The sequence below is a fragment of the Bubalus kerabau genome, chromosome 20, assembly GCF_029407905.1.
Source record: "Bubalus kerabau isolate K-KA32 ecotype Philippines breed swamp buffalo chromosome 20, PCC_UOA_SB_1v2, whole genome shotgun sequence".
NCBI lineage: Eukaryota > Metazoa > Chordata > Mammalia > Artiodactyla > Bovidae > Bubalus > Bubalus kerabau.
In genome coordinates this window covers 16,762,095-16,777,869 of record NC_073643.1, presented here as the reverse complement: position 1 = coordinate 16,777,869, position 15,775 = coordinate 16,762,095, and the positions used below count along the sequence as shown (strand labels likewise).

Here is a 15,775-nt window from a genome sequence, read left to right as displayed (position 1 = left end):
GCATTGCAGGTGGATACAGGAATCTGCCTGGTAGGCTAGACCCTTCTAAGATGTTCAACCACTTCCCTCCCCTGCTGCCTCCATGGGGGAGTACAGATCCCCATGCCTGGCCTTTGGGCTTGGCCACATAACTTGCTTTGGCCAATGAGGTGTCAACAGACAACATATTCAGGGTCTTGAAAGGTGCTTGTGTGACTGTCTTTGCCTTCTGTATACCTAGGATGTTACTGTGAGAAGAATGTGATCAGCCGAACTTGCTGCTCCTGGAAGAGAGAGCTATGTGGGGAGCACAGCTGTTGCAGCCATGCCGGGTGTGGCTCGGCTGACCCCTAGATGTGTAAGTGAGCGAAGACTGTCAGAACCACCGTGCAAACCCACCCAAGCCCAGGCAACAGAGACATCTGAGCTGAACAGATGCTTATCATACGTCACTGAAATTCTGGAGCTGTTTGTAACGAAACACTGCTGCAAAGAAAGCTAACTGCTGTGTTGTGAGAAGCCTCAAGGAAAATCCACATTAGGGGCCCAACCTCCCTGGTACTGCCAGGGAAGGACTTCACCTCACCATGGGCACAAATGGGATGGCAGGCCTGTGACTGCGGGTCCCAGGCTGCACACCAGGACCCCCGTTATGCCCCATCTGGGACACATGCACAGGGATTTCCTATTTGGAAAGCACACCTGCTGATTTTTATGAAAAGATGGGTAGAAACTTGTCCCCTCACTGGTCCAGTAAGAGAACTGTGTCGGAGTCTCACCACTGACAAGGGTTCTGTATGCAGAGGCAACATCTCCAAAGGGTTAAACTTCCTGTCCCACATACTCTTGCCTACAGAGAGGCCTGGCTGGGCTGTGGGCATTTGCTCCCATTTTCCCCCGCTACTGGGAAGGGTATCATACCTGCTCTGAGGCCTAGGACCATTCAGACAGCCAAAGAATGGAACTGTTCAGTCCTCATGGAAACAGGATGGGTGACACGTGACACTAGCCATGGGTGAGAACAGGGCACCTGCTTAGCTGGCTTCCAAATTCGTCTTCAGTCAGCCCTGTTCATCGTCAGGGCAGGGCCTCTAAGAGCCCAGAAACCCTGCAGCCGAGAAATCTGCTTCAGCATCAGTGTTTCTCAGGCTTTTCAAAGCCATGTACCCACTAATAATAAAGAAAACCTCTTTCATGCCTCAAATGGATCCGTAAAGTGCAGCACCCCTTCCGCCAAGAATCTCTCACGCACAAGACTCTTCTATAATATCTGCTCCCCAAGACAACAGTTTCATCAACTTCTACCTTCTTTAATTTTTTTTTTTTTTTTTTTTTACTTTTTGGCCATGTCATGCAGCATGCAGCTCTATCTAACCTGTGCCTTCTGCAGTAGAAGTGTGGAATTGTAACTTCTGGATTGCCAGGGAAGTTCAACTTCTTTTTCTGAAATTAGTATTTTATATCTGTATCTGTATATGTAAAATAATAATGTTGCATATACTTTTCCAAATATATGTGTCCCCATCCAGAAATCCCCCACCCAGCCTCACCAGCTAAGGACTACTTTGCTATTAGGTTGAACTATATTAACTTGCTGGTTCTTGACAATTTCTGACTAGTGTCCCATAGCCCTGCCACTATCCTTACCACCACTGTGGTAAGGATATATATATATAGAGAGAGAGAGAGAGAGAGAGAGAGAAAGAGAGAGAGAGAGGGAGAGATTTTACTACCAAGGCTTCTCGAGAGAGACAACCTATGTATCCAGTGTAACATGACTGCAGCTGGAGTTCTGACATCTCTCTAGGCGGTAAGAGGAGAAACCAGGAGTCAGAAAGAGGCTAAGAGGACAGACAGACAACTCATCGTTGGGATGGGGAGAGGAAAAGGACTGAGGAAGTAAAGGCAAGGACAAGAAGAGTTTAAGAAGATAATGCAAAGGCAGGGAAGGCAAGGTGTCTCACTGGGGGGTTGGTGAGACCCCCCCTGAGAACCTCAGCTCAGATCTGGGCCAGAGAACTGAAGAGAGAGTCATGACTGACTGACAGGTGGCAACTCCAGCAGGAAGAACAGCTGGGACGTAGCATGTTTCCATACACACGGGACTCCTGGCTCTGGCCAGGGGGGAGGGCGGCTGCGCGCAATGACACCCCAGCAGCAATGAGCCCAGTCAGCACTCGGATTCTGATTTCTAAACAGCACTCTTCACTAAAAGGAGCCAGGGCTCCTGGAGAAATAACTGCTTCCAGGGCCGGGCAAGGAAAATTACAAGATGAGCTTAGAATATCTTATAGTACCAGAATGTAAGGAAGTTCTCAAAAAAATGATGGGAACATATCCAAAAGACACAGGATCCAAACTGAAGGAGCTCCCAATGGCTGAATCTGGGACAATTTGAGTAACAAAGTTAAAAAGCAATAGTAATGGATTATATAACCCATAGAATAAGATAAATACCCATGAGTCAATATTGATATGAATAGATAATTGAATAAATAGGGGAGAAGACACAGATCTTACAGTAGAATGCCAATTAATAAATGTAGAAACAATAATGGAAACAGAACATCACCAGCTGGCAAACATCATAGCGATAACTGTTTCAGGCAAGATTCACTGATGGCTGCTAAAATTAGTGGGTGAAAGTATGGTGAGAAACAGGAAATCTGCACAGTCTCTAAGTATCTCCCTATGAGATACATATTAATTACAAAAGTAAAAATAGAAGTTTTACAGCAGAGAAGCTTGGCAGACATCGTTTGAACCAAATAATCACCATTAACGTCACCAATAATAACAATACTGACACCATGTACCCCTTAATATAATGTGCTGAGGAGGGTACCTCATTTCTGGAGCCTTCCTGCCCAAAATAACATAACTTCGACCTATATTTCTATATGGGAAAAACTTGGCTCTAGTTCCAGTTCTGGCTCTGAAGATGGTCTGTTAATTTTAATCAATATTAAGTTAATTTTAGTTAACTTAATTAAGCTAATTTTAGTTAATATTAAGATTAGTTAATATTAGTTAACTGTTAAGATTAGTTAACAAAGAAAACATAAAACCCAAATTGAAAGATATTCTACAAAATACTTGATCAGGACCTCTGCAAGAGTTAAAAATCATAAAAGAGAGGGGAAGACTGAGGAGGTCCCAGATTGGACGAGAGTAAGGAGACACGACAGCTAAATGCCATGTGGGATCCTGGGCCAGAAAAAGGACATTAATAGGACAACTGGCAGAATTTGAGTAAGGTTCATGGGTTAGTATCAGAGCTGCGTTCATTTCCTAGTTTTGATAATTACACAGTGGCTGTGTAAGATGTTAACATCAGGGGAAGCTGAGTGAGGTGTTCTTTTGTAACTTTTCTGTAAGTCTCAAACTATTTCAAAATAAAACGCTATTAAAAATTAGATAAGAAATAAGAGAAGTGAGCTGAAAGTCACTCAGTTGTGTCCAACTCTTTGTGACCCTGTGGACTATACAGTCCATGGGATTCTCCAGGCTAGAATACTGGAGTGGGTAGCCTTTCCCTTCTTCTGGGGGTCTTCCCAACCCAGGGACTGAACCAAGTCTCCAGCATTGCAGGCTGATTCTTTATCAGTTGAGCCACAAGGGAAGCCCAAGAATACTAGAGGGGTTAGCCTATCCCTTCTCCAGCAGATCTTCCCAACCCAGGAATCAAACTGGGGTCTCCTGCGTTGCAGGTGGATTCTTTACCAATGGAGCTATCAGCGTAGCCCACAAATAAGAGAGCATAAGTATTAATATGTAAAACAAGAAGTATGTGGTTTGTTCTAAAATACTCCAGCGAAAAAGGCATGGAGACAGGTGAGACACAGATACTGATAGTTAAAGATGATGATGGGGTCTTTTTTTGATTCTCTTTTGAGTTTGTCTGACATTTTGCACAGAAAAAGTTTAAAACAAAACCATAAAGAATAAAATAAAATCACTATTACAAAATGACAGAATACTGGAAAGTGGATGAGTAATAAATTAATACTCAAAAAATAAAGCTGTGTCTGGCAAGACGGGAGGCAGATGGTTGTAGCACAAGCTGATGCATGTTTTGCTCTGATTGCAGACAAGAACGGCTTCCAACAGCAGCTAAAGCCAAAACAGACACACCCAGGGAATATCAGAAAGCAAGACTCCCAGGAAATGAGGAAAGAGCACCTCCAAGCTGAGCAGGCAGCTTGGCCCCCAAGTACTCACAGCGTCTCTCGTGAGCATTCTGCTACCTGGCCCTCCCCTGCGGTGAAAGGCAGGCTTGGCAGCAGGTGGGGATGTGGGGAAGGGGCCACGGGCAGGAAGGAGGACCAGGGGGCTATGTGTTCCGCAGCCAATCCCAGTCAAGTCACTGAGGCTGGGGGCCTTGGGACAAAGCTTATGGGAACCAGCAAACATGGGGCCTTGTGGGGCTAAAAGGCAGCCAGGCAGAGACCACCCCAGAGCTTGGGGAGTGGGAAGGACTGTTTCTAATCAGATGCTACGTCCTCCACCCACCCTCAGCACCCACAATGGTGCTGACCTAAGGCAGGACAAATACAGACTGGCCTATGTGGACCTCTCATGGACACGTCAGGCTCTCCGTGGGAGACCCTTCCAAGAGGGAAAACAGGAGGGAAGGTTTGCTGGGAATGGACAGGACATTTTCTGATAAGTAGTGCGGTGGATAAAGCATGGAGCCCTGAGGGTCAGACTGCCTAAGTTTTACCACTTTTCTCAGTCACAGGCCAGGGGGCTTGCACCAACACCTGATGGAGCCAGTCGCGTAAAGCCCCCAATCCCATCCTGCCCAGATGAGACGGCCCTGAGCCGTATTCTCCACGGGCTCCCGGAGTTCCCTAACAGATGAAGTGGATTACAGAGTTGCCCGCAGTGAGAACTGGCCTTCTTCCCTGCCGTGTCTCTCTTCTCTCCTTCCCTGTTCATGTATGCTGCGATCAAGTACAAATAATCTACTTGCACTTGAATCCATGTCTCAGGATCTGCTTCTGGGGAATGTTAATTAACACAGAATACTATTGCATTTTGCCCCCGTGGAGACAGATGGAGGGCCGCCCTTGCATTTTTCCCTGCTGTGAAATAGCCGAAGCGTGGTAGTGAGAATGCCAACAAGAACTAGGGCAGTCACTGCTCATTATAAAGTCCTCCCAGTCTGTTCCCCAGGTTCCCCTGTGTCTGTCCACTGTCAGCTGCACAGCAGCAGCCTGCAAATGCCAGAACAGAAGGATCAGGCAAAAGCCTCAGAAATGTTTTCAAAAGATAACAGATGGAGGCAAAGGGGACATTAACCAGATCCCTGATCCTAAAGAAGCCACGGTTCTCCCCAGTCCTGTCTACTGGCTGAGGAGATACAGCTTTTCCGGACCGTACAGGCTGCTGAAGAGGAGGGCAGGGTCCCTGCGGCCTCCCCCATGGAGTCCTGTTACAGAGGCAAATAAAAGAAGCCTGAGTTGGCCTCCGAGATACCTTCTATGACTGTGGGGGAGAGGGCTGACTACAGAGCTGAGTTGTTTGGAAATAAACTTGCATGGAAGAAACAGTCCTTTTTGGACTTTTAAGGTATGCTGAAGAAGACTCTTGAGAGTCCCCTGGACTGCAAGGAGATCAAACCAGTCAATCCTAATGGAAATCAACCCTGAATACTCACTGGCACTTGAAGGGCTCAAGCTGCAGCTGCAATACTTTGGCCACCTGATGTGAACAGCCTACTTACTGGAAAAGACCTCATGCCGGGAAAAACTGAAGGCAAAAGGAGAAGAGAGTGGCAGAGCATGAAATAGCTGGATAGCATCACCGAGTCAATGGACATGAACTTGGGCAAACTCCAGAAGACAGTGAGGAACAGGGAGGCTCGAAGTGCTGCAGTCCATGGGGTTGCAAAGAGTTGCATGACTTAGCAACTGAACAACAGAACAAATCCACAGCTTGGATGGTGTTGTCTTCAGCACACCTGTCTAGGCTGGGGGTCCAGGAGGGAAAGAGCCTGTCACTTATGAGCAGACCACTCTTGTCTCAAGTTACCTGTCAAGTCACTCTGTCCCACAAAAAGCCTGGAGCACCGGACCCTCTCTGAGAAGAGGTGAGGGGCAAGGGGCGAAGGCAGGGGAGGAAGGTAAGACAGAACAAGGCCTCAAGGCTTACAGGGCCCTTGCCCAGAGCACTCATCTTCCAGCAAGGACGCAAGCGCTGAGAAGATCCCCAGAGGAAACCCCTCCTGAGGCCTGGAGGCAGGGCCATGGTGGAAAGCTGTGCCCTTGAATCGTTCATCACATAGGTCCTTAGACTCCTTCCTTCATTCTCCTGACGACAGGCTCAGTTAGATGTGGGCAGGCCCGGCCCTGACCTGATGTAACTACCTGTGTGGCACAGCCAAAACCAAGCAGGCTGGACGTTGGCCACTGTGCTCCTCTCCGCAGGCAGCACTGGTGGGGGGCCTCCTCTCCCTTGGGCGTGCATTTAGGACCCAGCAGGTATGCGGCACAAAGAGCTTAGTGGCTCAGCCAGGACGAAGACTGATATGGAGCAAGAACGTTTTTCAATGGTATATTTTTAGTGTTAGAATATTTTCACCAAAAATATATCAGGTTTGGTAGATGTAAGATGTTTACCTAATTTTTTTCTTTAATTTTGCTGACTAGTCAATCAATGCTGCTGCTAAGTCGCTTCAGTCGTGTCTGACTCTGTGCGACCCCACAGACGGCAGCCCACCAGGCTCTGCCGTCCCTGGGATTCTCCAGGCAAGAACACTGGAGTGGGCTGCCATTGCCTTCTCCATTGTGTGAAAGTGAAAAGTGAAAGTGAAGTCGCTCAGTCGCGTCCTACTCGTAGCGACCCCACGGACTGCAGCCCACCAGGCTCCTCCATCCATGGGATTTTCTAGGCAAGAGTACTGGAGTGGCTTGCCATTGAAGAATGGATTCAAACTAAAAAAAGAAAAAAGAAAAAAAAATACTTTTCAAAAGAAAGGGAGTAAAAAAGAAATGAGATTTAAAACATGCTTAAAACAGCCCTCTAGAAACTGAAGCAGACAGAAGAAACCACCAATTCACCCCCGCACCCCCAAACTGCTTCCCTCAGCTCCTGGACCAGAAATGGATTATCAGATTCTTACAGACAATGGGATCCCACCTTTCCAGGATCCCACCTATTCCAGGAAGCACCGGAGGAAGGTGCTGATGCGGCCGCCACACCTGCAAACACAGTAAGACCTGGGGGGTCCTGCCTACGCGGGCACCCAGCCGAGGCGGCCCACCCAGCCCTGAGTGCCGGCTCCACTCCCGGGGGCCCTGCCAGGCTCCAGACACAGGCACAGAAAAGCCGTTCACAAGGGCCCTGGCATCTGATAAGGAGTAAGATCCCCAGGAATTCCAGGCCTCGAGCAGAGGGTGCAAATTCACATGCTTACTGAGGCCAAGAACCAATGGTCTCTGGACAGTGTGCGCCAGAGACCACACACCCAGAAGAGAGTTCAAGTTGACGAGGGCCTGGCAGTACAGTGGCCTGGCGGCACCTATTGGTATTAGTCTGCTCCGGCTGCCATAACCAAGTACTGCAGACATTTCTTTTCACACAGTTCTGGGAGGCTGGAAGTCCCAGACCAAGGTGTCCACATGTCTGGTTTCTCTTAAGGCCTCTCTCCAGGGCTTGCAGATGGCTACCTTCTCACTGTGTCCTCAGGTGACCTCCTTGTGTGCACCAAGGGGAGAGAGGTCTCTGGTCTCTCTCCTTGTTACTGGGACACCAGTCCTATTAGATTAGGGCACCAGCCTTATGACTAGGCTCCTCTGCCCACGGAATCCTTCAGGCAAGAATACTGGAATGGGTTCCCATTTCCTTCTCCAGGGGATCTTCCTGACCCAAGGATCGAACCTGGGTCTCACACGTTGCAGGCGGATTCTTTACCGTCTGACCTACCAGGGAAGCCCTTATGACCTTCAGTTCAGCTCAGTTCAGTCACTCAGTCGTGTCCGACTCTTTGCGACCCCATGAATCGCAGCACACCAGGCCTCCCTGTCCATCACCAACTCCCGGAGTTCATTCAAACTCACGTCCATCGAGTCGGTGATGCCATCCAGCCATCTCATCCTCTGTCGTCCCCTTCTCCTCCTGCCCCCAATCCCTCCCAGCATCAGAGTCTTTTCCAATGAGTCAACTCTTCACATGAGGTGGCCAAAGTACTGGAGTTTCAGCTTTAGCATCATTCCCTTGAAAGAACACCCAGGACTGATCTCCTTTAGGATGGACTGGTTGGATCTCCTTGCAGTCCAAGGGACTCTCAAGAGTCTTCTCCAACACCACAGTTCAAAAGCATCAATTCTTCGGCGATCAGCTTTCTTCACAGTCCAACTCTCACATCCATACATGACCACAGGAAAAACCATAGCCTTGACTAGACGGACCTTTGTTGGCAAAGTAATGTCTCTGCTTTTCAATATGCTAAGTGGTCATAACTTTCCTTCCAAGAAGTAAGAGTCTTTTAATTTCATGGCTGCAGTCACCATCTACAGTGATTTTGGAGCCCAAAAAAATAAAGTCTGACACTGTTTCCACTGTTTCTCCATCTATTTCCCATGAAGTTAACCTTAATTACCTCCTTAAAGGTCCTATCTCTAAATACAGTCATACTGGGGGTCAGGGCTTTGATTATGAATTTCCAAGGACACAATTCAGTCTGTAATACTACTTTTCTGGTTTTCCAGAGAAGCCAGAAATCCATTTAAAATGGGAAATGTCCTAGTCTGTAATTTCTGGCCACTATTCCACTTGAGTGAAGATGACAGGCAGGCCCAAGGACTGCGGCTGCTGGCCTTGTTGCTGGTGTAATGGGCCCGAGGATGTGAGCTCTGGTCTTAAATGAAGCCCTCTGCTGCTGACCTGGCCAGCTCTACCGGGTTCCCAACTGCCAGGACCAGCTGGTCACTGGTCATGCCCCCAGGTGCAGGGCTGGGAGGCTAGGACTGCCAGCACCCACCAGACCCAGGCTCAGAAGACTGGCAGGGCCAGGCCAAGACAAGGGCTGGCGATAGTGTCTAAAGAAGGTTTTCTATTAATAGTACAACAATTTTACTTTAACAGGTTGTTCATACCCCCAACTGAAAAATCAGAGAGTTCTTGTTAATTATTGAAAAATATGCTTTTACCCTAAATGCAGCCTGAATCACTGGTGCTGAATGATGGAAGCTTCCTGTCCTGCACCGATGCGCCTCACGCGTTGCCAGTTAGCAAACAGCACACAAGCTCCAATAACTCAAACGCCCTCAGAATGATCTCTCCCTGCTCCTTCCCCCTACTGGTTATGGTTACCAGAAGCAGAACATGGAACTGCTACTCCTCACGTCATGTTTACGTGGGGCCCAAACTTAGATCTCCATCAGTGCTCCTGACAAGCCTGAACAAACAATGATGGCCTCAGGGTTTCACCCAAAAGCGTTTCCATTTTGGCCTAATGTTGGCAGCCTCTGAGTACTCCTTGTAAAACCTAATATTTAAGTGATCAGGCATCTTTAACATTTAGTTAAAAGTTCACATGCTTAGACCAAAAACTTAACATGGATAATAACTCCTCAGGCGAAGATGCAGACATTCATCCTCTGCTGCTGCTGCTGCTGCTAAGTCGCTTCAGTCGTGTCCGACTCTGTGTGACCCCATAGACGGCAGCCCACCAGGCTCCCCCGTCCCTGGGATTCTCCAGGCAAGAACACTGGAGTGGGTTGCCATTTCCTTCTCCAGTGCAGGAAAGTGAAAAGGGAAAGTGAAGTCGCTCAGCTGAGTCTGACTCTTCGAGACCCCATGGACTGCAGCATTCCAGGCTCCTCTGTCCATGGGATTTTCCAGGCAAGAGTACTGGAGTGGGGTGCCATCGCCTTCTCCGCGTTCATCCTCTATCAACAGTTAAACATAGTGACTCTTCTTTCTTTTTAACAAAACCCGATGGAACACCCAGGGTGGACCGGTGGGGCTGTGGGTGGAGCAAGAGAATTCCAGTTTGTGTTACTCTGGCACGATGGGCAAAGGCAAGCTTTGCTGAGGACAGCCAAGGCTCCAAGGCACTCAGCACAGGCGGGACAGCTGAACAGGTGGAGCTGAGTCCCGCCTACCACCAACACAGAAACTCTTGCTCGCACAACTTGCTGTGACTGGCTTTTGCTTCACACCCATGGGTCACTTGCAAGTTAGAGCCCCCTGTGTTGGCCCTTTCTGGCGTAACAGAAAAGCACTCCTAGGCACCAATGTGGTCACAAACAGGGATGAACAGGAAAAGAGAATCGAGTGAGTGGCTGCTGTGATGCTCAGAACACGCCTGCACAACTGATTGCATCAAGAGGGTCAGAAGGCCGCTCACGACAAGAAGCATAAAACGCTTGCCCAGAAGAAGGGAGAAGTGTGCGTGACAGGAAACGGTCCCGGTTCCACCCGAGGCTATCCATGGAAGCGACCTGAAGGGTGGTGGTGCGGCGGGGGGGATGGTTTGAGCAAGGTTTTGGAGGTGTTTTTGTGGTCATGGGGGTGACGATGACTGCCCCTATTAGGTGTCCACACGTCCCTGCTGGCAATGACTATGGCAAACCCCCGCCCACAGCAGACACCGCTGCGCCCAGGTCTCACATCTGCCCACCAAGCAAGCCATGAGGTCACCCAGCTGTGGGCTCCTCTCCCATCCCAGGGCTGTGACACGCAGGCCCAAAGCCACATGCAGCTGAAAGGGCAGTGCGTTATAGACAGGCACGGATGGGCAGTGTCAGGAGACGTGCGTTTCGCCAGTGGAGCCCCCGGGCTCAAGTGATCACCTGGGAGGCCCCTGCAGTGGGGGAGCCAGGCAGTGCCGAGGTCATAGCAGTCCCTGCCAGACGCTCGGGGAGCCTAGAGCCCAGCATGAGTGAGTGACAAGGAGGCGAGAGGCCTCAGCGAGGGTTTTCCTTTGGCCTCATCACCAAGATGTCACTCTCATCTCCTTCCTTCCATCATTATTACCACCACCACATCCACCACCACCGTATCAGAGCCGACATCTACTGGCCAATCACGAGGTGCCGGGTTCTCCACTTTACGTGATGATCTTCATTTTACAGATGGTAGGACCGAAGCCCACTGAGACCTGCCCAAGGTCACGCGGGAAGCAGCGATGAGACTAATGAAGGCGGGCTGGCTACAATGTCATCTCTGTTACCCGTTTTCCTTCTTTTTATCTGGAAATAATCCCAGACTTAGGAAAAAACAAAACACAACTGTGTGTATAGTACAAAGAACTCTCCTACATCCTTAGCCTTACCATCAACTGCTAATCTGACACATTCATTGTACCATTTTCTCTTTTTCCGAACCTTTTAAAAATAAGCCAGAGACATCTTGCCCCATTAGTCCCTACCACTTCATCATCTGTCTCCTAAGAATGAGAACATTCTCTCGTATCACACAAAATCGGGAATTAATATTGATACAATACCATTAGTTATTTGTGGTCTCCACTCTGTGGCCCAGAATCCAAGCCAAGGTGAAGCCTGGCGGCCAGGCAGCGTGTCTCACTTGTCTCCCCTAATCTGGGCAGCCTCTCAGACTTTCATGGCCTCAGCAGTTTTTAACAGAGTCAGATATTTTCTGGTGTATTCCTCAATTTGGGCTTGTTTGGTGTTTCTTCATGATTAGACTCTAAATATGCACCTCTGGCAGGAATCAGAGTCTATGTGCCTAATTGTTCATATGAAACTACTCTATACAAGTACTTCTGGGAATCTCCCAGTGGGGCAGCCAAGATCAGGAAAGATCCAGAAACCCCACTCTGTGTAGGATGCAAGGAGTAGGGCCCTCTTCCTCGGGGAAAGGAAGCCCCTGGACCTCGGGCATTCTTCAAACACTGAGGGGCAGAGCAGCAAGAGTGAGGCTACTCCAGAGGGGGGCTGCACCCCTCTCTAACGGAGTGGGCACACACGCACGCTGGTGACACATGCAACCCAGGCCCCGGGCTGAAGAATGGCACGTAGTCCCCGGCTGCCACTCTGCCCCTAGCATGGCTGCGAGGGCCAGCAGGGCCCTGAAGCAAGGCCTGCAGAAGGAAGTCATGGGGGGATTTCAGTGTGGGAGACAGGAAGAGGACTTCTCTAAGGCTTAGAGCTGTTCTAACATGGAGGAATCAGCGACTGTAGTGAGCCCCTGCCCTGCCAGGAAGTGGCCTGGAAAATCCAGGTCAACCTGTGAGGTGGACACGGGGTCCCCCACAGCAGTTTTAGCAGCACCTGGGATGTGAGAAATGCAAAATCTGGGGCCCCTCCACACCTGCTAAACCAGAATCCCTGAGGGAACCCAGGAACCCGTGTTTTTAATAAAGCTTTCAGGTGACTCTAGTGTGAACTCAATTTCAGGAAGTCCTCTAAGATTTCCGTAACACTCCACAATTCTGCAATTCCCCGCTTCTAAATACCCAGCAGGGCATTTCTGTCCAACCCAGGGTAAACCACCAAGGACAGCCCTCCCCGTCACAAAGGCTAATAAATCCTCTCCCCAGCCTCTGCGAAAATGATGTTCCTGGGGCAGCCTATGTTCCTGGGGCAGCCTGAAAAGGCTGCCATATTCTAAGCAGCCATATTCCACTTTGAGAAAAGTTTCCCCAGCTCACACCTTCCCACACAAGCCACATCCCTTATAATGCTGAGTGGCAAAACAAAACAAAACAAAACCAGCCCAGTTCTCTAGGCCACAGCTAAATGGATGAGAGAGTGGAGGCTGGGCCTAAGGCAGCCACTGGTGGAGATGCCCGAGAAGTCAGATCAGGGGGTGGTGCTGGTATCAGATGCCCTCACCTGCAGGCCTGCAGGGAGGTCGGTCGGTCTCCTGAGAAATGGACTCCTGAAGGGAGCAAGGCTGGACTGCTTCTCTGGCTCCTAACAGTGGCCACTGTCCCTCCTCTTGGAAGCTCTGGGACCCAGCCTAACCCTGATAACTCCTGAAGGCCCCCAGGATGTGCCCTGATCCCTGCCACAAACCCCACTACTGAAGGTGCCAGGGTGTTCCTTGTCACTGCGTGTGTCTAAAACAGCCGCACCCAAAGGTCTGCACTGGGAACATCAGTGATGGTGGCAATGCAGCAGGCCTGGTCGCCAACCCCTCCCCGAAGCCCAGCCAGGGCTGAGCACCCACTGCCCAGCCAGGAAAGGGCGCTCTGTTCTGCTTTTCAAAGTGGAGAAAAGAGACAACTCTTAGCATTAAGACTGTACTGATGAGACTTCCCATCTGCCTGCCAATGCAAGGGTCGGGGGTTTGATCCCTGGTCCAGGAAGATCCCACATGCCACAGAGCAACTACGCCCATGCACCTCAACTCCTGAGTCTGTGCTCTAGGGCCTTTGAACTGCCAAGTACTGAGCCCACGTGCCGCAGCTACTGAAGCCTCATGACAAGAGAAGACATCACAATTAGAAGCCACAATGAAGAGTAGCCCCTCCTTGCCACAATCAGAGGAAGCCTGCACAGAGCAATGAAGTCCTAGTGCAGACAAAAATAAAATTAATTAATTTTTTAAAAATTAAAAAAAAAAAGACGACTGATGGTAGTCACCAATGGCAGAGTGAAAGGTGTGGCTTCCTGACAGACCCTGGGTCCTGAGTATGCAGGTAAGGACCTGGGAAGCCAAACAACATGGAAAGACTGGGACTTCCCTGCTGGTCCAGTGGCTAAGGCTCTGCACTCCCAATGCAGAGGGCCCGAGTTCAATCCCTGGTCAAGGAACTAGATCCCACAAGCCTAACTCCTAAAACTAAGGAGTTTGCACACTGCAAAGAAGACCTGCTACAGCCAAATAAATAAACAAAACACGGAAGGACTGACAGCTGTTCTGACATGTCAGGAAGAGGACACTGGCCTCTGGACAGGGGGAGAGGTTAATGCTGCCACCATCTTACTTCATCGCACCTACTATGTGCCAGCCACTGTCCTAAGCCCGTTCTCTGCCCACTTCCACTGAAGCCTCAATGCACAAGCCCTCTAATGCAAGTACTCGTGTTATCTCCATTTTCTTTTAATATGAAAAACTAGAGCTTAGTGGGGTTAAGTACTTTCCTCTAGGTCCTGCAGCTCAAGCAGAAGCACCAGAATTCAAGCCTGTGCCTGACTCCGGGGTTCACAGTAATTCAGACTCACAGGCACAGTCGGTGATGGAAAAGCAGGAAAGACCTCAGAGCTGTGAGTTCTCCTCATGCAAGAAGGGCAGAGCTGCCGTGGACAGCTCTGGAAACAAAGACCCATAGGCCCTCAACTGTAACTTAGCAACCCAAGGCTTCTTGTGTGTAACCATTCCCCACCCTTCCAGGCAAGCAGCTCAGGGAGCTGTGCCCATTCTCTCACCCAGAGGGAGGTGTGGGGTGCACAGTGGGGTGACAATTACCCCACCCACACTGGTGCTGTGCTGACAGGGTTAACCCACATGCTTAGAATGACAAAACCAACATTTTTTAGAGCTATAAGAGGCCTTAGAAATTATTTGCTCCAACTCTTTATATTATAAAAGGTCTTGGGGGCAGTGGGAGCTCTTACAGGCGGCTGAGACAAAGCAGGGGGCTGGCGTTCCTCAAACCCACAGCTCACAGGCGAACCCCCTCCCCAGAGCAGAGGTCAGGCCCAGAAGAAGCACATGCCTCTGGGACTCTTCCCAGCTTCCAGACAAGATCACTTCTTCTCCAAACCAGGCCTCCAGGTCTCACCCAGATTACGCCCTTCCCTGGCCCTGTGGTCCATGATGAGAGCCTCTAGGGCCCACAGGGCCTTCGGCTGGCTCTTGCTAACGCTTCACCCTCCAGCCTTGGTCAACCTCAGACATGGAGAGGAAGCACCCTCGGCCAGGCTGCAGGCTCCTGCCTCTTCTCCAAGCGGCCGGGGCTACCTGCTGTAACACTGGAGGCTGCCCCAGGTCACAGGCGGGCTTCCAGAAGCGTGAAGACCCCAACCAGCAGGGGAGGGGAAGTAAAGGGCTCCAGTTCTGGAGTGAGATGCCAGGATGTGAGCTCTGCTCCTGACACTCAGCAGCTGCATCATCGTACACCAATTCTTCTTTTAAATTTTTTCACCACACGAAAAGGTGTACATAATTAACATACACAACACGCTAAGGGTGGTGATAAGTAGATACCCAGGAAATCATCACCATAATTTATGCCATAACCTATGCATCACCTCCGAAAGTTTCCTCTGTCCCTTTACTCACTCATTTTTGTGATAAGAACACTTAACGTAAGCTCTGCCCTCAAAGCAAAACCTGAAGCATATAGTACAGTACTGTGAACTGTAGGCTCACAGTTGTATGCTGTGCAGCAAGGCTCTCAGAACTCGGCCATCTTGTCTATCTGAAACTTTACACCCTTTCACTGATACCATCTCATTTTCCCTCCCTACAACCCCTGGCAACCACCATTCCATGCTCTGCTTCTATACGTCTGACTATTCTACATTCATCCTTTAAGTGGTATCATGTAGCTATTTGTCCTTGTGTGTCCGCCTGGGCCAATTCTTAAACCCTGCAAGCCTCCACTTCCTAACAAACAATTATACTGAATTCACAGGGTGGTTTTGTGAATTCAAAGAGAACTCAGGCAAAGCACAGTGCCTGACAATTATTTTTATATAATTATTATTAACCATAATAATGCCATAACTTCCATTCACTGGCACCGACTCCAGGCCAGGAACACTGCTAAGCGCCTGACAAGAATTATCTCACTTGTTCCCTATTACAAATCTGTAACAGGTGTTAACCAATCTCATTCCACGTTTGAGGATGTATGCTCAGAATTATTCAG

At 49.4% G+C, this 15,775-nt stretch overlaps 1 protein-coding gene across 4 annotated transcripts in view; it reads right to left on the bottom strand.

Moving 5' to 3' along the window:
* POMGNT2 (protein O-linked mannose N-acetylglucosaminyltransferase 2 (beta 1,4-)) overlaps positions 1 to 15,775 on the bottom strand; it is a 59,820-nt gene that overhangs the window by 42,116 nt on the left and 1,929 nt on the right. Inside the window, exon 2 of one of the 4 annotated variants that reach the window (XM_055557582.1) lies at positions 901 to 1,087. The exons of 2 other annotated variants lie outside the window; for them this stretch is intronic. In XM_055557582.1, the coding sequence (XP_055413557.1) occupies positions 901 to 922 (22 nt within the window). In that variant the 5' untranslated portion in view covers positions 923 to 1,087. Of the gene's footprint in view, positions 1 to 900; positions 1,088 to 6,516; positions 6,918 to 15,775 lie in introns of those variants that run through there. One more of the 4 variants, XR_008706054.1, reaches the window with a different exon arrangement.